The sequence below is a fragment of the Myotis myotis genome, unplaced genomic scaffold (assembly GCF_014108235.1).
Source record: "Myotis myotis isolate mMyoMyo1 unplaced genomic scaffold, mMyoMyo1.p scaffold_m19_p_2, whole genome shotgun sequence".
In the NCBI taxonomy this organism is placed as follows: domain Eukaryota; kingdom Metazoa; phylum Chordata; class Mammalia; order Chiroptera; family Vespertilionidae; genus Myotis; species Myotis myotis.
The window spans coordinates 209,240,708-209,263,051 of NW_023416324.1; the positions used below are offsets into that span (position 1 = coordinate 209,240,708).

The 22,344-nt window shown below is 45.4% G+C and overlaps 1 protein-coding gene across 6 annotated transcripts in view; it reads right to left on the reverse strand.

Annotated features, from left to right (window-relative positions):
- Window positions 1-21,802, reverse strand: part of TRAPPC10 (trafficking protein particle complex 10) — a 78,815-nt gene extending 57,013 nt beyond the window's left edge. For 5 of the 6 annotated variants that reach the window (XR_004974232.1, XM_036351386.1, XM_036351385.1 and 2 more), the window contains exons 1-2: window positions 21,567-21,801; window positions 2,037-2,118 (exon numbers count right to left, since the gene is read on the reverse strand). Coding sequence is in view for 5 of the 6 variants with exons in the window: in XM_036351386.1 (XP_036207279.1) it covers window positions 2,037-2,118; window positions 21,567-21,633 (149 nt within the window). In the remaining variant the exon portion in view is untranslated. Of the gene's footprint in view, window positions 1-2,036; window positions 2,119-21,566 lie in introns of all 6 variants that reach the window. The other variant, XM_036351387.1, reaches the window with a different exon arrangement.
- Window positions 21,803-22,344: the final 542 nt, after the last annotated feature.

The following is a 22,344-nucleotide window of genomic DNA, read 5'->3' on the forward strand; positions in this document are numbered from 1 at the left end:
GGTTCCTTTTCCCTGGTGACATCTCCCAGGAGCACAGTCTTACTGCTCCAATCAGGTCCGAAATTTGATGAAGCACCTCCTCCCAAGGTTTTCTAAAACAGGGAGTGTGGTAGCCTTATCCCTTGGGCCACCCAGTTTCTCCTGGATGAATGTTCTCCTCTCTTGCCTGGAGAGCATGGATGTGGCACAGAGTTCTTGGTTCTCAGCTGTACCCAGTTCAGATTTAGACACGCTGATTTTAGAATGGCACTTCTCCCAACTTTTTGCAGTGCCTCATATCCAAGGGTCTGGAGCTTCATGTCCATAGAAAGACTCCCCTCCCCGCCACTCCAGGGTCCTGCAGGGCAGACAACTGTGGTCACTTCTGCGCATGCACACACACACAGGCAGGCATGCATGCAGACACAGGACTGTGGGGGCCCTGCATCCAACTGCTCCCTACCAATGCCCTCTGCCACTATCCTTTCCGCCCTGGTCTTGCCCTTGCCTATCAAGGCCCTGACACCTGTCAGGGACTTGCCTGTTCCTCAGGGAGTCTCCTCTGCAGACACATAGGGCTCAGCTGTCTCTCCCAATTCCTCCATCTCTCTTCCTTCCAAAAGGTACCCAAAAAGGTGTCCACATCTCTTTGATGCCATCATCTCCACCCCCTTTCTCAGTCCTTGTGCATTTATGCCTTTTTAGTCCTTTTTCTCATTTAATGTTTCAGGAAGGTAAAGAGATGAATACATATATTAAATCTATGTAGTTTCTCTACTTCATTTTTCCCCTTATAACTCTCTTTATTGTTTCATGGACACACTTTTTTTTCTTTTATCTTTCTGAGTGTTTAAATAATGTATACTTATTTGAAATCCTTTTTAAATTACTCCATTTCTTTAGACATTAAATTCCTCCACTAGCTGAATGAAATGTTTTCTCTCGGTCACGGCACTAGGCCTCCTCAGAAGCAGAGCAATCTATATATATAAAAGGCTAATATGCAAAGTGTCTCCTCAGGAGTACGACGGGGAGTTCAATTGCCCGCTATGACGTGCGTTGACCACGAGGGGGCAGCACGGAACATGGTAGGCGACCAGCGGCAGTGGGAGCAAGGGAAGGAGGTAGGGTGGCAGGGAATATGATCTGCCCTGATTGCTGGCCAGGTCTAGGGACCCTACCCGTGCACGAATTTTGTACACTGAGCCTCTAGTTTTTTCATAAGAGAATTCTCCCACATTCTGTATATCATTTATATCAAATGTTACTGATTAAGCACATTCCTGTAACACAATAACTGGGCACAAAAATTAGACTAGATTCAATAGCGAACTTGGGTAAGTCATCCCCAGAAAGCCACACTAATTCTTCATGGTAAAAATTGGTAGTCAGGAATGAATAATGTAGCAATAATCAGAATTATATGAGCATGAATAACAACAGGACATTTTTGTCCACATTGTTAAAATCAGATTACCTATGTTAACAAATTAAAATCCAAACACTTTCTAAAAATAATATCTTACCAGAAGTAATCCAAAACCAAGTATTTCCTTTGAACAAGTCATTAAATAAGCAATTACAACAGGGCAGCTGGGGTGGCTGATGTGGTTTCTGTCCTAATTTAAAAAAAACATCTTTCTGTACACTTTCTCATCCTTAAGGAAGAGCATGGGAAGGAGCTCAGAGTGGACAGAGGTGTTTATGAGAGTGCAGATAAAGGCCAATCTTCTGCCTTAATGTGGAGTCTGAGTGAGTGCCCATCTCCTCTCCAAAGCGCCTATGCTTTTAAGATATTCTGATGAACCCTGAAGAATCAGAAATCTTTCCTGTAAAGGCAGGCCTCTAACTCAAAAGAACTGTCTTATTTCTTCCATCCTATGACTCATTAAGAAAATCCATCTATTTCTTAAGGAGGAAGGCCCACAGTTGTGATGCTACTCCGTTTCCCCACAGTGCACTGTAGGACTCGGGCTTTAACTTTTACTACTCACTTGTTCACACAGATGTCTAAAAGTGAAAGAGGGAGACACAGCCGAAAAACAAACACATCATACCTTCTCCATTCCATCGGTTCTCTCGGCAGCTGCTGTGAAAGTGTTGGGTAAATAGAGGTAAATAAATTCTGATCTCCAGCACCTAAACAGGAATAAAGAGAAATCCAGTTAGGACATTTTTAGGTAAATATAGGCAAAACGGGCTCTAAAATGTACTAAATTAGTAATTTTAGACTATTTCATATTTAGTAAAATGACGTCACTAAAAGAGATGTCTCACGTCTTTAAATAACTGGTCTCTAGAAAACCTGGAACCTGACATATGTGATCTAACTTAACCCTCATGACACCTCCAAGAGTAGGTATGACTTTTTCCTTGAGGAGAGTAAGGGCACAAAAAGTTGAGTAACTTGGCCAAAGCCTCAGAGCTCAGGAAAGATGGGGCCCCTCAACTCCACCCAGTTTCACTCCTGAGTCTGCTCTGCAGCCACTGCTTTCTTCAACTTCAAGAGAACAGCCAGCCAGAACATTCCAGGCAGCAAAGTAAACCTGAAGAGGTGCACATGAACTTCGTCATCAAACTAAATTCAGTCTGCATCAAAATAGCATCGGGAGCAAAACCATACAAAACACCCACCATGCAGCCTCTCACTCAGACCCCACAGGAACTCCTAGGAGGCAAGACCAAACCTGGAGCCCGCTGGACAGAAGGAAGAGGAGGTATGAGAGGCGTTCAGAGCACACCCTAGACTGGCAGACACTGGTCATGAAACACACACACACCCGTGGCCTGACTTTAACTGCATACACACTCAGCTTTCCACTCAGCTCTTTCTCAGTAGTTTTAACAGAATGGAAAAGCCCACTTAGCTCTCATAAAAGGATAGTATAACCACACTGTCATACATAAGCTAGAAAAGAAAAGAACCTTTTTAATATAAATTACTCAAAGTCTTATACTCAGAGGATCCTCTGACTTTAAGCAAAACCACTTTCCAAATTGCTTTAATATTGATCTTAGAGAAAACATGGGGAATTGATGGGGGCCATTAAAACACTTGCTTGCTTTGCTATCGTGAACCTACAAAAACAAAAACAAAAAGAAACCTCCCAAACCATGTAACAATGTCGAGTCACTGCTGAGAGTAATGACACTGTGGGCAGCTGAGTTGTAAGTATCAGAAGGCGGTGAGGCACGGTGAGGGCACCGACGCTGCCAGCCTGAACACCTGAATCCCCGTCTCAGTTTCCCATCTGCTAGCTGAACAGCCTGGGGAGCCCATCTACCCCTCCTGTGCCTCAGGGGACCATCTGTGAAATGGGAAAGTAAGACTACCTCCCCAACAGGCTGTGGTGAGGAGTAAATGATTCAACACCAATAAATAACCCTGAACAAGGCCGGAAGCAAATACTTCATAAGGGTATTATTACTACATTTTTGTTAAAATAAAAAAAACACAATTTTTATGTCTCAACTTATCATTTTTCATCATGTTCATTTCTTTGGTAGTCATCCTAAAAATCATTAAAGTAAGAAAATCTTCAGTTAGATTTCCTATCTCTGATTGCCAACTTTCATTGCCTCTTTAAAAGGTCCCAAGGTTAACATACAAAAATCACCACTCTGCTACACAGAACTTAGGGCAGCTGCATGAAAGCTTCCTCCTCGTTCACTCAATTTTCTATAAAGTCTCACATAAATGCCCAGTTAACATGCACACAGAGTGAAAAAGCGAAATGCTTCCTGCACCCCTCCCCGTAAGCTACTTCCCCCAGGAAATCCGTTCACAATAAAACATTCTAAATGGAGACTCTAAAATAACAACTTTTCTTACATTCTATCATAGAATAAATATTGAATCTGGGTCCAAATTTTCATTTTAAAATACTATAGGTTAATTAGCATATCTGTCAAGGGCAAAGATGTCATCTGACAACTGGGACCTTAACATGTGTCCATTTGACCTCAGTGCCTGTTGTGAACTGTGTGCCTTCCCCCCTCCCCCATTCTTATATTGAAACTGTACTAAGGTCTTCGAAAAGGTAATGAAAAGACCATGTGAGACACAGCAAGAAGGTGGCCATTTACAAGCTAAGGAAAGAGGTTGCAGAAACCTACTCTGTGGATACATGGACTTCCAGCCACCAGAACTGTTAGAAAATAAGTCTCTGTTGTTTAAGCCACCCAGTGTGTGGCATTTTGTTATGACAGCCCTGGCAAACTAATACAGTATCCAAATTTACATTTGAAGGTCAAATTCTTCTAAACCACTGAAGCTCTACATTGAACAAGAATGGAGAAAAGGCACCATGATTTTCTCCAAATACACAGTTATTATCCTATCTACACTAATAAAAGAGAAAAATGGTAATTGGCGTACGACGCTACCCTTTTCATTGGCTAATCAGGGCTATATGCAAATTAACTGCCAACTAAGATTGGCAGGTAACTGCCAACAAGATGGCGGTTAATTTGCATATGTAGGCACAATGCAGGGAGGCGAAAGGGAAAGCAGGAAGAAGCCCCCTGCCACTGACAGTGATCGGAAACCCAGGGGGGAGCTAAGAGCTGGGGGGCAGGGCAAAGGCGGCCCCGGGGCCGCCTTTGCCCTGCCCCCCAGCCATGATCGGAGAATCAGGCGCCTTTTCCACCCTGGCCAGTGATAGCAGGAAGTAGGGGTGGAGCCAGCAATGGGAGCTGGGCACGGTCGAAGCTGGCAGTCCCAGGAGCTAGGGGTCCCTTGCCTGGGCCTAAAGCAAAGCCCACGATCGCGGGGCCGCTGCAGCTTCGGGTCCCCGCTGCCCGGGCCGGATGCCTCAGTGAGAGGCATTAGGCCTGGGCAGGGGCGGAGCCTGCAACCGCGGGGAGCTGGGGGTCCCCTGCCCAGGCCTGACACCTCTGCCGGAGGCCTCAGGCCTGGTCAAGGGGCCGATCCGGTGATTGGTGATCGGAGGGTGATGAGGGTCAACTCCTCTGGCCGAGGCATCAGGCCTGGGTGGGGGGCGGAGCCGGGGACTGGAGGGATATGATGGTCCCCTTGCCCAGGCCTGAAGCCTGGGTCAGAGGCGTCAGGCTTGGGCGGGGGGTGGAGCAAGCGATCAGAGGGAAATGGGGTCCCCTGCCCAGGCATGATTCCTGGGCCAGAGGCCTCAGGCCTGGGCGGGGGCCAGAGCCAGTGATCGGGGGGAGATGGGGGTCCCCTGTCCAAGCCTGACACCTCTGGCGGAGGCGTCAGGCCTGGGCAAGGGGCCGATCAGGCGATCAGAGGGTGACGGGGGTCTACACCTCTGGCCGAGGCATCTGGCCTGGGCAAGGGGCAGAGCCAGCAATCGGAGGGGTCTGGGGGTCCCCTGCCCAGGCCTGATGCCTGCGCCAGAGGCATCAGGCCTGGGCTGGGGGCAGAACCAGTGATGGGGGGAAATGTCAGAGGCGTCAGGCCTGGGCAAGGGGCCGATCCTGCGATTGGAGGGTGATGGGGGTCAACGCCTGAGGGCTCCCAGTATGTGAGAGGGGGCAGGCTGGCTGAGGGACACTCCCCCCCCCCCGCCACCCAGTGCACGAATTTCGTGCACCGGGCCCCTAGTCCTATATATAACAGCAGAACAACCGGTCGCTATGACACACACTGATCACCAGGGGGCAGACGCTCAATGCAGGAGCTGCCCCCCTGGTGGTCAGTGCGCTCCCACGGGGGAGGGGGGAGGGGGGCGGTGTCGCTCAGCCAGAAGCTCTGAGCTGGGCTCATGACCGGTGAGCGCAGCGGTGGTGGCAGGAGCCTCTCCCGCCTCCGTGGCAGTCAGTCAGACATCCCTCGAGGACTCCAGGACTGTGAGAGGGCGTAGGCCGGGCTAAGGGACCCCCCCCCCGGCCCCCCCCTGAGTGCATGAATCTCGTGCACCCGGCCTCTAGTTAATTATAATACTATTCAGTCTTTATTATCATAAAAATTAGAGATGCCTTTGAAAATGGGCTATAAAGAGCCAGAGAATGAAACAGAAAGATAGGAAAGGGTTTATGTGTAAAACTCCCCAAAAATTAAATCTCAGTTTATGTGACAGGTAATTAAATTAACAGTATATACTTTGTAGCTTCCCAAAGTAGCCCGAGCTTTGAGGGCTGAATTGTAAGAGCAATAACTTCCAGGCTGAGTTTTCATTTTAATCCCACGGACAGAGTCAAACCAAGGATTCAGCTATTAGAAAACAGCTACTAAAAGCAAAAATGAGGCTTAAGATAGATGTGCCTGTGCTCAGAGAACCCTGTTCAGAAACTTGCTGTGTTCATTTTTTCTGACTCAAGAGGCCTATTAAAAACAACTAAGATTTCTTTTTCTTTTTATGAGAGGAGGAAGATTTTTCAAACAATAAATAAGAGGAATTCAAAGTACAATCTCATTAAATCTCTCCGTGTGTGTGTGTACATATGCTACCAGTTCTCAACACTAAGTAGGGGGCACATGGAGATCTGAGCATTCAGTAACACCTGAGGGCAGCTCCAGGGATGTGCATGGTCGTCCCCTGCCCCTTACCATATCAGTGCAAGGCAGTACCCTGGCAGGGCGATGAGTAGGGGTAGGCACAGGAGGCATTCAAGTGTGAAGGGAAACATCAGGGGACAGTCACTTTGCTCTGAAGAGAGGGTCATGGGCACTCTGCCTGGGTGCTGCCCAGACCCACTAGGCACCTGCCCCCAGGCTGAGGAAAGGCCAGTTCAGATACTCCCCGGGAAAGGCAGGCAGAGCCTTAGGTTTCTTTTTTCCCCCCAATTTTATTTTATTTTACTTTTCCATCACCATTTCTCCTCTCTATGCCCTCTTCCACTTCCACCCATACCCCTCCAGACCCACAATCACACACTGTTGTCCATGCCCATGAGTTCTCTCTCTTTCTTTTTTTTTTGCTTAATCCCTCCCCCCTCCCCAACCTACCCCATTCCCAGAGCTGTCTGCCTGCTCGAGCCCTAGGTTTCTGATTATATGAACCTGTTTTCTTATTACTTATGCCAGCTGTAACTGGATTTTCTGTTACATGTGGTCAGATGACAGACCTTCACTATTTCCTGAATTATGTCTGCATACTCTGAGATTTTTACAAGCATAAATCCATGTATTAATCATGTAATTTAAAATTTTTATGTCTTAAGAGCAGATAGCTAGTTAAACATGGAGGAAAGAATTTAAAAAAGATGATTTCAGTGACTTAAACATAAATGAATCATATCTCAACAAACTCTGCTTAACATTTTCTTTGAAACAGAAGGACTTAGGGTCTAAATTATAGAGAAAGTAATTAGCAACTTATATCAACATTAAAAAGACACTAACAGGTCTAATTTACAAAACACAAGTCACTACAGATATAGATGTAGCATTTAGATATTAGATCACCAACAATAAGTCAATAAGAAATTGGCCATTTTTAAAGAAACTCTAGACTTCGAAGAAGTTGATTATAACTAAAAATAGAATCCTATAGGCTAGGGCCGGCGGTCTTTTTAGACCCAAGATGCTATCGCTAAAATGATAAGCTAATCAAAGCCTAGTAACAGGCCCATATAAACCCAATGATAACGATGTTGCTGCTGCTATCCAACAATGTGGTCGGGTTAGTTAAAGCTGTCGTCAGAGTCATATGTCATCTGTTTTACCATTCGTCAACCTAAAGGGTAACAGAACTGTTTACTATCAATCATTTTATGCACAAAACCTTTTACTTTAGGTCCACTAAAACTGCAAAGTCACAAACTTATTTAATATTAAACAATTTTTAAATTCATATTTTGGCTCAGGCCAGGTGGCTCAATTGGTTGGAGCACTGTCCCGTATACCAAAGGGTTACAGGTTCGATTCCCAGTCAGGGCACATAGGTTGCGTGATCAATCCCTAGAACTTGGGCACGTCATGAGGCAACAAATCGATGTTTTTTCCTCTCTCTCTAAAAATCAATAAAAACATATCCTCAGGTGAGAATTTTTAAAAATCATATTTTAATCCTGAACAGTCAATTGCACCATATTTTAATCCTTAACAGTCAATTGATACTTAATGAGCAGAGGACTCCAGGATGTCACAGCTCAGCACATCCTGTCACTTCATCGCTGGCTTTCACGGTATGCCCATGCCATAGCCCTCCTCCTGATCCTTCCTGTGAACATGCACACGAGGACATACACATGCGCTCTCTCCCACTTTGCTTTTCCCACTTTCCCAGTACCAAGTCTAGATAAGTTACTTTCCCTGGTAAGTGTAATCAAAGCGGGGGGGAGTACAAAGTATATTAGTGTTAATCAAGTTTTATACTCTGGGAATCTGTAGAAAAGGGACTACAATAGATATAGAGAGTCTACTACAAGATATAAAATCCCAAAGTCTTTCTTTTTCATCAGTAAACATAATTAGCACACATGCCAAGTGTTAATAGGGTTTGAGCAAACACTTGTAACCAGGGGACAACAGTCACCTCTAATACTCAGAGACGAGACTAGACTTAAAATTGGAGAGTCTAAACAAAAAGATTGGATAAATGCATATAAATATAAGAATACTGAAGAATCAGTCTTTGTTTAAAAAAATGTTTTTAAAGATTGTAGCAGTCTGAATTATAGCACTTGTAAATTCATGAAGAGATCATGTATTTTTAAAAAACTGCCCGGCAGTGTGGCTCAGTGGTTGAACTTTGATCTATGAATCAGGAGGTCACAGTTTGATTTCTGGTCAAGGCACATGCCTGGGTTGCAAGCTTAATCCTCAGTAGGGGGCGTGCAGGAGGCAGCTGATCCATGATTCGCTATCATCATTGATGTTTCTATCTCTCCCTCTCCCTTCCTCTCTGAAATCAATAAAAATATATTAAAATTTTTTTTCAAAGTCTCAGGCCCACTCAGACCTGTTGAATCAGAAACTCTGGTGCAGCCTGGGGGTTCTAACAAGTCCTCAGAGCACTGGGATGTAGCTCCTTTGAGAACCTCGCTCTAACTCTGTCATCCCCAAGTATCCATGAAAACAGAAAGAAAGAAAATACAGAAGATAGAGCAGTTCATTAAAACCCTGAAGTCCTGAATTTGCATTGAAAAGATCAGTGTGAATTTAGGACTCTAACTTTAAAGTCCTACCTCTATTCCCCTGAAAAGGCTCAGCAGCACTTTAGAAGCCGAGGCATGCAGACTGGGCTCTCAAAATACCACCTCCCACCACAGGGAGTCAGGGCTCCTTGGAGAAATGGCTGATTCCACGTCTAGGGCAAGAAATGTACAAAATGAGTCTGGGACCATCTTGTTACGCAGATAGCAAAGAAACTAACAAAACTTCGTACATCTCAGAAGCCAAAGCAGCTGTTCAGGATGGAACAACTCGCTTATCAATAAGGATGACAACTTCAATGGGTGGAAACAAATCAAGAGTGTTAAAATTCTTAAGTTATTTTCTTTTTTTAAAAAAAATGTTTTTATTGATTTTAGAGAGAGGAAGGGAGACGTTCAGAGAGATAGAAACATCAATGAGAGAGAACCATAGGTCAGTTGCCTCCACATGTCCCCTACTGGGGATGGAGCCTGCAACCTAGGCATGTGCCCTGACTGGGAATCAAACTGGTGGTTCATGGATCGATGCTCAACAACTAAGCCACAACAGCTGGCCGTAAGTTCTTAATAATACTTCAAACACACACACACACACAAATTGACCAAACTAAAGGAACTGATGAACCAGCTGACTCTGAAAACAGTACATAAAGGAAATGATCAAGCACTTAGTCTGCCTTCCTGTACACACTATACCACTGGGAAACCAATAATAGAAACATACGTCCGTATGTGTGTATATGCATATACACACACTCCTATACAGAAGTATTTCAGCTAATAAAAAAGAAATGGTAAAATTAGAATATCACCATTTTATAACCCTGCGGGAATTAATGACATGAGAATAAATGACTGCTAACATCACAAAAAAAGAGAGACTACCAGACATTATGCACGGGCTGATGGAAGAACACACTACCATCTATGAAATAGTCTTGCCAAAAATAATCCAACCCCAATCTGACCCTGCCTCTGGCTCCAACAACCACTTTACAGGAACACAGAGGGCAAAGGATGGTATTCAAGGACAACACAAGACGCTGGTGGCAAAGTCCAGACAAGGGGTGGACACTGCCACAGGATTAACAACCTGGGATCTTGAACAATTTGCAAGGAATGAAAGGGAAGTGGAAGGGAAACCAGATGGAGGTGGTCAGTGGCGGGGGAGGGACATCTGTAATACTTTTAGCCATAAAGATAAACTTTAAAAAATAAATGGAAGGGAAACCAAGATTTTAAGAGAAACTGAAAACACTTATCTGAAAACTTTGATACAAATTAATTCAGAGTTAAAAAAAGGCACACTATAAATGTAAACACTGAATATTTGATATTAAGAATTTTTTAGGTGTTGTAAAGGTTTTGTAGTTATGGTTTTTGTTAGTTTATTTTAGAATGAACTTTTTATGAATTTTTCTTTATTGATTTGAGAGAGAAAGATTGATCTGTTGTTCCACCCATCTATGCATTCATTGTTTCATTTTGGTATGTGCCCTGACCAGTGATCGAACCTGTAACCTTGGCGTATTGGGATGATGCTCCAACCAACTGAGCCACTCTGGTCAGGCTGTAGGGTTTCTTTATAATATTCTGTTTACTTTTGTACAAAGTTACAAGCTTCCATAATAAAAAGTGTGAAATTATACAACTCTCCCATTTCTCTTACCCTTTACTCCTCTTTCTTTTTGCCATAGCACTTATCACCTATTATCTTCTATATATATAAAAGCCTAAGCGACTGAACGACCGAACAACCGGTCAACCTGTCACCATGATGCGCACTGACCTCCAGGGGGCAGATGCTCAATGCAGGAGCTGCCCCCTGGTGGTCAGTGTGCTCCCATAGCAGGAGTGCTGCTCAGCTTATGGGTGCTAGACGCCGGGCTCACGGCTGGCGAGCACACCTATGGCGGCGCGAGCCTCTCCTGCCTCCACAGCAGCGCTACTGAGCAGAGGCAGGGCAGGCCCAGTGGGGCCAGGATGAGTGGGAGCTGTGCCTGGCCTGGGCTCAGGCTCCTCCCTGGCCGCCTACTGCTTCATGCACTACTACATCCCCTGAGGGGCCAAGCCTGCGGGGATTGGGCCAAAACTGGCAGTCTGACATCCCCCAAGGGGTCCCAGATTGTGAGAGGGCGCAGGCCAGGCTAAGGGACACCACTGGTGCACGAATCCATGCACCGGGCTTCTAGTAGTATATAATTTACTGTTTATGTATGTTATACATTTCCTCATGCTAGAATGTAAGCTCTAAGAGGGCTGATATTGTTGTTCACAAATGTAACCCAAGCATCTCCAACAGTGCCTGGCATATAACAGATGCTGAGTGGATATTTGTTGACTGGTGAGTCTAGCCCGGTGGTTGGCAAACTGCGGCTCGGCAAACCGTGGCTCGAGAGCCACATGCGGCTCTTTGGCCCCTTCAGTGTGGCTCTTCCACAAAATACCGGCTCTTCCACAAAATACCGACTTCTGCGCATGGGCCACGAAGTTTCAATCGCACTGTACGTGTGCGCCCGCACGTGGTATTTTGTGGAAGAGCCACACTGAAGGGGCCAAAGGGCCGCATGTGGCTTGCGAGCCACAGTTTGCCGACCACAGGTCTAGCCTGACTACTTCATATTTTACACAAGACAATCTGGGGCCCCCAAAGGACAGGATATCCTACAGCAGAAGTGATGACAGGGTTGGGCATCAGAATATGTTCTCAGAATACAAACTTAATTTTAGATTATACTAAAAATTTCTAGTGTAGCTGACTTAGTTCTTAGATTACTAAACTAAAGGAAGTGATTTTTTATTTTATTTAACTCCATAGGAAATGCTTTCTCACAGGGCTAATTTTAGGGAAAACACCCCTTCCATGTGGGCAGAGGGTGCCTGACTGCCCAACTACTTGGTAAAGTTATTACGGTAGAGGGGCATCAGCCACCGTGATGCAGGTCCTCCTTACACTACCAAACACTGAGGGACCTAGTCAAGCACAGTGATGCCCTCAGGTCTTCACACCTTCAGAAAGGCCTCTGACAGCCCTTCCCATTGTTCAGCTTGAAGCTTAGAAACTTTCTAATGGATCCGGATGAATTAAAAGTGTCCATAAAGGTGAGTTACAGATTTTGTAAAAATTACTACCCAAAAGTGTTGTTAGTTCCAAGGTAACTACCTAAAATTTCAGCTCTCAAATCAATGCAATGACTTCCAAATGCTAAACAGATCTGTCAAAAATAAGAAAAATGTCCTGGTATACATACCTGTTGCTTTATATTCTCTCCTCACTTTGTGAAAAATGTAACAAACAAGGACCTAAAACAATAATACTGAGGAAGGAATCATCATGTGACAATGGCCAAGAAGTCAAATAAGGACATTTATTTCCCTTGAGGGAGGGGGGAGGCAGACTGCAAAAAGGGCTCATCTTTTTCTAAGAGATCATCCCATCTTGTGTCAACTTCTAGAGCCCAATTTCCAGATGCCAAGGAATAAATTCCCATCGTCAGGAGGAGAGTGGGACACACCTCCAAAGGCAGAAGTGATATAAAAGCCCAAGACACTCACTGGGTGCTGGCCAATATGCACCTGGCTGCCAGTGGAGATACTGTGGTATAGGGATAAACAGGGTCCCCAAAATTTGTGCACAACCTGACACCTAGAACCTGTGAATGGGACTTTGGAAAAAGGGCCTTGTAGATGTACTTAAGTTAAGGATCTCAAATGAAATCATTCCAGATCATCTGGATGGGCTCTAAATGTCCGATAAAAGACCGAAGAGAAAACACAGGGAGAGAGAAGGCCTTGTGAAGACGAGGCAGAGATGAGAGGAATGCAGCTACAAGCCCAGACCGCCAAAGACTTCTGGGAGCTAGAAGAGACAGGAAGGATTCTCCCCTAAAACCCTGGGAGGGAGTGCAGCCCTGCTGACCCCTTGATTTTCTACTTCTGGTCCCCAGAACTGTGAGAAAATAAATTTCTGTTCTTTTAAGCCACCTAGTTTCTGATCAATTGTTACAGCAAAAGCTAATACATATGATATAAAATATAAAAATGAAACGCACATTTTTTCCTAGTGCTATTTCATCTTCTAGACATGTTTTTTGCTATATCTCTTAGGCATCAAAATAAACACAGGTAATTCTGAAGAGGTCCAATCACCAATAAACACATAAAAAGAGCCTCACTAATCATCAGGTATGGGCACACCAAAACAACTACGATGACCTTGGGCTGGGCAAAGTATTCTTAGATACACTATCAAAAGTACAATCCATAAGAGCAAAAAAAAATATTAACTAGACTTCATCAAAATGAAAAACATTTGTGCTTCAAAAGACACCATTGAGAAAATATTTGTAAATCATCTATCTAATAAAGGCCATATACCCAGAAAATATAATAAACTCTTACAACTGAATGACAATCTAATTTTTAAATGGGCAAATAATTTGAATAAATAATTCACTAAAGAAGATATAGAAATGGCTAATAAGAACAAGCAAAGATGCTCAATATCACTAATCATTAGGGAAATACATATTAAAACCAAAATCAGATACCACTTCATGCCCACAAGGATGACTATAATAAAAAAGACAGACAAGTATCAGCAAAGATCTGGATAAACTGGGACCCTAACATATTGCTGGTGGGAGTGTTAAGCAGTACAGCCACTTTGGAAAACAACTTGACAGTTTCTTAAAAAGTTAGACATAAGCTTATCATACAAAATAGCAATTCTGCTCCCAAGAATCTTTCCATGGAAATTAAAAACACAAGTGCAAAAAAATAAAAACACAAGTCCACACATACAAATATTCATAAAAGCCAAAAACCGGAAACAAAATGTCCATCAACTGATGAAAGGATAAACAAAATGTGGTCCACCCATACAGTGGAATACTATTCAGCAATAAAAAGGGAACAGATGATAAATGGTGCAACATGGATGAACCTCAAAAACCAGTGTGAAAGAAGCCAGACACCAAGACTGATGTCATTTCTATGAAATGTCTAGAAAGCACACGTGTACAGAGACAGAAAACAGACTGGTGGATGCCTATGTCTAGGGGTGGGAGCAGGGATTAACTGCTAAAAAGTACAACGGAATTTCTTGGGGTGATAGAAATGTTCTAAAACTGAATTATGGTGATGGCTGCACAACTCTAAAAATAAACAGTCAAAGAAGTGTACGCTTATAATGGATAAATTTTACCGTATAAGGCCGAAACCGGTTTGGCTCAGTGGATGGAGCGTCGGCCTGCGGACTGGAGGGTCCTAGGTTCGATTCCGGTCAAGGGCATGTACCTGGGTTGCGGGCACATCCCCAGTGGGAGATGTGCAGGAGGCGGCTGATCGATGTTTCTCTCTCATCGATGTTTCTAGCTCTCTATCTCTCTCCCTTCCTCTCTGTAAAAAATCAACAAAATATATTTAAAAAAAAAAAAATTTTACCGTATAAGGATTAAAGCTCAATAAACCTGTTTTTTTAAAAAACACAACTATGATAGTTTTTTTCACATCCACAGACTGGCAAAAAAAAAAAAAATTGTAAATAACTCCGATCCAGTGTAGTAAATATAACTTGGAGTACTGCTTTTTCACAGGGTGATTAGGAAGCAGTTTTCAAAATGTAAACTACTCTCATCTTCTGACCCAGCAATTCCACTCCTGGATTCCATTCTTTACCATAAAAAACTGTGTTCCTGTTTTACTGATGCACTTTTTTAAGATTTCAAGTTCAGTTTTTTGGGTTTTTTTAAATATATTTTATTGATTTTTTACAGAGAGGAAGGGAGAGGGATAGAGAGTTAGAAACATCGATGAGAGAGAAACATCGATCAGCTGCCTTCTGCACACCCCCAACTGGGGATTTGCCTGCAACCAAGGTACATGCCCTTGACCGGAATCGAACCTGGGACCTTTCAGTCCGCAGGTCGACACTATCCACTGAGCCAAACCGGCCAGGGCTCAAGTTCAGTTTTTAAAGTTACAGATGTATCTCTTTCAAGGCTTCATCCAAAAGCGGCGTTGATAGTCCCCCAACCTAAATCTCCACCTCAGAAGCTGAATCAGAAAGTTTCAATTTGGTCGTAAAGTTTCTACTGACTTGTAGTAAAGACAGTGTATCTGAACACAACTCAGGACCCCATTGCACAGAATAGAGTCCCTCGCATACAAGTTAACTTTATTTCTTTTACTGTATTAACATGTATTTTCTCAGTCAAAACTCTAAAAAGAGAATTTTCCATTATCAAATAAACTAAGCATATAGCAATTTACCTAAAAACAAGGTGATGAGAATTCAAACTTTCCAAATATTTTCTACAAAGCTGTCTTATCTTGATAAAAACGTACTTATAGAAAATAATTGTATGCCATCAAAAGCTTCTAACTTACAGAAGCATTATGTGAGTTATAGCACCGTTTGTATTTACTGAGCAGTTACTATGTGCCAGCATTGTTCTAGGTGATGCAGACAGCAATGATCAAAACAGATAAAGGTCCTGCAATTCTGACCCTCATATTCATTTGTAGGCCACCTGGGTTAGGGGTAGAGAAACAATAAACAAAGAAAAAACAAATATTTATGTCAAGGGGTGCTGAGCCAAGAAAACTGAATGAAGTCAAAGGGATGCTAAAGGATAAGTGGAGTGAAGGGGTGACACCTAAGCAGCCACCAGAGGAAGGAAGGGAGGGTCAGTGGAGCCATGCTGGCACTGCTGGAACACAGCCGCCAAGGTGCAGAGGGTACAGGCTGCAGCCAGGAAGCCAGTGCTGGGGGCCCCGACGGCGGGGAGGGGGCACTGGACATCAGGGAGAGTCTGTCCCTGGAGGGGTCTGAGCAGAGGAATGACATGCGGTGGCTTCTTTTTTAGAGGGCTCACCCTTAACCCCATAGAGAACTAGCTTCAAGGGGCTAAAACAGAAATAGAGAGGTTAGCTGGGAGGCCCCTGGAATAACCCTGGGAAAGATGAAGGTGGCATGGGTTTGGGGGAGCAGCAGCACATATGGAGAAAAGTGGCTAAATTCTAAATAAATGTTAAAGATAAAACGATATTTGCTGATAGACTGAATGTTAGCTGTGAGAGAAAGAGTTAGGGATGGCTCCAAACTCATTAATTTTTAATTTAAAATTCAAATATCCTCTAAAACCAAAATACTGTGAATACATTGAAAATTCACAGTAAGAGCAGTTACTGAAGAAAGATTTGATTAGTAAAGAAGAGGCTACAGAGGCCTTGGGGCTAATACAGTAGGAAGCTATTCAGAAAGAGGTGTCTGTAGTATAAGGGGTTCAGAACATGTGGATTATTTTGAGGTGAAGGCAACTGAGACAAGAGAAACTTGTACCTCTCCCTTAGTTTAAATTAGGGGCCTTGCCCATAATAAGAGTTTCACCTGAAATAAGGTTTTTTTGACCTATCTATAGAGCAGGGCAACTACTAATTACTGGACATCTGCTCTTGTCATCCTGCAATGTCCCTCCTCCCCTCTGTAGCCCCAGGTGCCTCACCGCATCCTTAGCTCAGAATGTTATATGTCCCTCATTTCCCGTCTGTCCCTGAACTGCTCCTGTATGTGGAGTAGCTGACTCTCTCATGTACATGGGATTCCCATACATAAGAATGTAATTACATTTGGTTAATTTCTCTTGTTAATCTGTCTCATGTCCACTGATTATTAGACCAGCCGGAAAAACCTAGAAGGGTAGAGGAAAAGGTTTTCCACCCCAAGAGAGTATTTAAGGCCATGCAGTATTTTCCCACAGCCCTGGTCTGTCATCTAGACCTGAAGTTACCAGGTGAGAGCAGAGGGAACAGGACATCTGCAAGTGATCCCTTGTGAGACCACACACACTAAATTGTGCAATTCATATGAAAAGACACTGTCAACTGGCAAAAAAACAAAAACATTTTTAGACAAAAAAATTATTCAGTGAGTCACTTGCATTTCCAATAAAAGATGACCAACTCAGCCTTTCCTATCTCACTGAGTAGCCCACATCATCATATCAGTTCCCTTCTAGAAAGACTAGCTTATGTGTTATGTCTTCCATACTTGATTACTTCAGATTCATTAGCACTTTTAAAAAATCAGACCCTTTGAGTTTCATTTGCATAAACCAAATTTTACTTTACTAGAAACTCTTCAAAAACATGTCTTGTAAATCAGATATGCGAATTGAAGTTCAAATAGAAAAGGAAGCTTTTCACTTCTAAATTATCCATTCAAATCCACCCTAGAGTCAGGATAATCGTATCCTATATAATAAAAGGCTAATATGCAAATTGACCAAACAGTGGAACGACCGGTCCCTATGACGTGCACAGACCACCAGGGGCAGACACTCAACACAGGAGCTGCCCCCTGGTGGTCAGTATGCTCCCACAGAGGGAGCATCGCTCAGCCAGAAGCCGGGCTCACAGCCTTGTGGCAGCCAGACACCCCCCAGGGCTCCCGGACTGCGACAGGGCGCAGGCCAGGCTGAGGGAACCCCCTTCCCCCAACCACCACCACAGTGTACGAATTTCATGCACTGGGCCTCTAGTGTCCTAATAACATAGGTTCCCAAACTGTGTACCCAGGTGAGGTGCCTCAAGGTACCAGCAAGCCCCCAGAGGCCCCAGGAGACAGTTGAAATTATGAGGAAGTGGCAATGCTAGGGATGCAGCTACACCCTACTTCACCTATTGTTTCTATATTACATCACAGCACATTCCTTTCCATGATGTCATCACAAAACAGGGTGGTGCTGTGATAAAAGTCCACCAAAAAAAAAAAAAAAAAATATCAGAGTGTAGCAGTGTCCAATCGGACTCCCAGGTTAGAGAGTCCTGCAGTGCCCAAGAGGTGCAACACCCACTAGTATGTTGCTGTGGTTATCTAAGAATTAAATAAACTTTTTCCCCCAACTAGTATGTATTATTTTTTTTTCAAATAGCTATTAGGACATAATACTTAATAAAATTATTTGGACCTACCTACTTAGTAAATGAAATTATTAAGTATTCTTTTTGATCTAGGTGCCAGGAAAAAATTCTGAGACACTAAAGCCATTGTGAACAGAGAAAGTTTAGGAATCTCTCCTCAGTAGCTAACTTTCTGCACACTGATCACTCTTCTGAGTGCTTCACAAAATTCATTCTTTTAACCCCATTTCCCCCTATCAGGTTGGTACCATCACTATCCCTAGTTCACAGATGAGGCTAAGATTATGAAATGCTCTCTAAGTCACACGTGTAAGACCTAACTGTTTTTAACCAGTCCCGGGTAGAACTGACAAATAAAGCAAGGTGAGCACATTTGGTTGCGCCTTCAGCCCCTGCCCTCCACACATACTCCAGGGAACAGCTGAGGTTTCCTAAGGTGAACTGCTTCTCCCACTTCTCAACTGCTGATTTGCTATTGGCTTAAGAATCCAATATGGACCAAGACTTGCATTTATCTGTATTGATTTTTTAAAAAAGACATTAAAAGGTACTTTTCTGGTAATGAAACTGAGGTAGTAGTTAAATCACAAGCACTGGATTTTCAGGCTTAGCAGAAAACTGTGATGTGCAAATTTTAATACTTTACCTTACCAGGGAAAAAACACAGATTCCAACCAGATATAAAACGTTACAGACCTGCTCATTTCTGTTGCCTTTTTCTCCCTTTCAAAACTTATAATATCACATCTGGAACCCCAAGTACAGAGATTCAGACAAATGAAATAGGCAATATAAAATGTGACTGGTGAGACAGAGCCTTTGGGCCGTGTTATTTTTCAGATTCCACACAATCCCATTTTGATAGTACGTGCCATTCTAGGTATGATGCCGGCACTCAGCAAAGAAAAGTCACGTATCAGTGGAATCCCAATAACTCTGTCCATGAACAAGATAGCTGGAAAAGGAACTTACCTTTCCTCACATACCCTTGGAGCAGAAACCTAACTAAGTCTTTATTCTGAAGCACAGAACTGACCCAGTGATTGAGGGAAAAAAAAAACAACTAAGCTAAAACAAATTCGGATCAAATGGATCTGCTGGATTTGTTTCAGTTTCACTGTGTATTTTTTCTGATTAATAAATTACACTATAAGTATTCAAATTGCTATGATTAGGTAATTCGTCACCCAATGTCCTCCCGTTATTAGTACCACTACTGTTCACCTAGCATCCCTGCCAGATGCCCTCTGAGGCAGTCACTGCTCCAGAGGCAGGCAGGCGGCAGGTGCAAACCCTTGTAACTGTGGACGAAGGCCATTAAAACTTTTAGGTAGCTTCAGAATATTAATTCAGCAGGTTTTCAAGTAACAGTGAATTCCCCCTAATCTCTAGGGACTTTCCATTCTTCTCATGGCCACATATAAACAGCTCCTAAATTTACCTGAACCAGTTATATTCTACATTCTTCTCAGAAAGATCTACGCACAATTCATTTTCACTTAAGATGTTGAAGAAGAAAAAAACTGAAAACAAGCATAAACTCTACTTTCACTTTAAAATGAACACACACAGGCCTCATAGGGCACAATGGCTAGGTAAGTATTCAAGAAGATGTAAAGGGACTCTTGAAAACAAAAATGTTGCATACTAAGAAAACTAGGTACATAATAGCAGAAACTGTGAAGCCTCTGGAGGGATTTTTAAAGCAATTTTCCCACCTTCTTTGCACTGCTTAGACTAGCTCCTCCCTCCAAGCATGTGCAGCTGAAAGAATGGAACAAGGTAAAGTATGAAGTTAAACCAGGACAAGTGCCACCAAAGCTCAGCCCAGAGACACCAAAATGTCATTTCAAGGCTGAACTATGAAGGCAGCCTTTCAAAAAGTTAAAAAATCTTTAACTTCTAAAGGGATCTTCTCACCTCTTAAGCTAACTTGCTCTGAAAGTTTACTGCCGCTTTCTTTCCTGGGGTGCCTTTTAAGGCCGATACCGTCAGCGCACATAGCAATTACTCAGGGGAAGCCTCCACCAATGTAACAAATCTGCAGCTGTCATGCGTGTGTGTAAGAAACTAAACAGTAACAGGACCTCAAACACAGACTCCTGGACTCCTTGAATCCAACAGAGCTTTAGGAGCTTCTCAGAAATGTATAGACACAACGCTATAGAAACACACCGCTACTAGAAAGCCAAGGGGCGCGAGATGTGATTCGGCGTGTGGGTGCCCCTCCCAGCAGCATGTATGCCGCGCACAATGTGCACACCACCTGGGAGAAGCTTCCGGAAACCTCCCATTAAGACTGCACTGAGCATGGCGCTGGCTCCTGCGCCCGGGGATCAGAAAGCGCCTGAACCGCAGGGCCTCCAGATCAAGGCCACACACCCGTCCGCCCGGACTTAGGTGCAGTCCCGAGTAAGACTCTCCGTTATAATTATTCTGTGTGTGTGTGTGGGGGGGGGGGGGGGGGCTACTGCTGAACCATTCAAGTCTCCAAATAGAGATGAAACTGTCCATTTCCCTAAGCAAGTTTACCAACTAAAGATGAAGCAGCAAACTTTAAATATACAATTTCTTGGGGGATCCGACAAGAGGGAGAATACAAGGAGCGTGTCCATTAATCAGAAAAAGGAAAAAAAAAAAAAAAAAACAGGAAGAAAGAGAAAGAGATAATGCAGAGTCTCCTATGGCCTGGCCACCCCGATTTTGCTGTACGAGTGCTTCCTTTCAGAGCACGGAAGACCACCTGAAAGATTAACTGAAGACACAAAAATACTGTCAAAAGTCAAGACTGTCGCTTCGAAATACCTCCCTGCAAGCCTCGAAATGCCAGCCAACATTCAACCCTTCCCATTCGTTATTTTTAAAGTATTTAATTCTAAAGTCATCGCTGTAGCTATGAGGAGGGATTTCTGTAACAGAAAAACAATTCCTCTGGGTATGCATGAATGTGGCAAAGGGGGGGGGGGGGCGGGACGGGCCCAGGTCTAGTTGTCCGGCGTGTGGACTCGCCAGCGGGGCCTCGCTAACCTCTACGATCTCATCTGCGAAATGGGTGCTCCCCGGGAACAGCACCCGGGCAGGCGAGAGCCTACCGGCTGGGGGCGTAGACTCGAGGAGCAGGTGCGCGCGGCGCAGCCCTGGCCCGCCGTCTCGATTCGGTCCGGAACGGTCGCGCCCGTGCAAGACAGACGACCTGCGCCCTCCATTTATTTAACACTTTACTCAAGTACAAACCCGGTAAACGCACGCAAACTTCGTCCTCGCTCCCCAGTCTGCGAGCCTCGAGGGCCCTCCCCGGGGTCGGGGAGCGGTGTGGCCGGGAGGACGGACCCTGCGGTCGCAGGCCGAACGACAGAGCCCGGGAAGCGCGCCGGCCCCGGGCGCTGTCAAACTGCACGAAACGGCCCGGGACGGCGTCTTCCCGGGGTCAGAGGTCGCTCGCGGGACGGAGGTCTGCCGCCGCCGCCCCGGCCACACCTCCATCCAGGGAGCGGCCCGGCGGGGTGCGAGGGGGCCGAGGGGCCGGCGCGCCGGGGCCCGGCCGCCTGCAACGGCCGCCGCCCCCTCCCGCGCCGACGGGCACTCACAGGTGACGATGGGCTTGTTCTCCATGGTGTAGATCACCGGCGGCAGCGGCTCCTCAGGGGCGTCCATGGGCGTCCGGCGTCACCGACCCGGCCCCCCGCGCCCCATGGGCAGCCCCGAGGCCGTCCCCGGCCAGCCCGTGCCTGAGCGGCGCCGCCGGCCGCGACAGCGACGCCTGCCCGGCCGCGGGAGGAAGATTCCCGGCCGGCCGCCCGCAGCTGCCGGCGCATCCACTTCCGGTACCGGCGCTGCCGCGGGACCGCTTCCGGGACGCGCGTCTTAAAGGGGAGGGCTCCCCGTCTGGCTGGCGCTGCCCTCCGACCGAAAGGCAGCCCGGCGGCGTGGGGTGCGCAGAGGGAAAGCGGGCAGCGGCCGAGAGCCGGGGGCAGCTGCCCACAGCGGAGCGGAGCTGCAGTGGCTGCAGGGCTGGGAGCCGCCCCTGGGGCCGGCGTCTCCCTGGGGCGGACCAGGGACCTAGCCTCCCGGGGCGAGGGCGAGGGAACGCTGCGGGGCTCCCAGGACATGGCTCCCCGCGGAGTGCACGACGTCCAGGGTGGGTGCACGTGGCCCCTCCATCGCACCTGGAGACCGGGCGGCCCCAGCCCCACCACGCAGATTCCCCAGGTGGAGGGGCAGCCACGGGTGGGAGCGGTTCACCGACAACTTCTGGACACAGACACGACCTGGGAGCCACTGTGGACTAGGGATGACCCGGAGGGGAGGGGGGCCCAGGGGGGGCTCGGGATGACCCGGAGCGGGGGAGGGGGGCACTGAAAATGG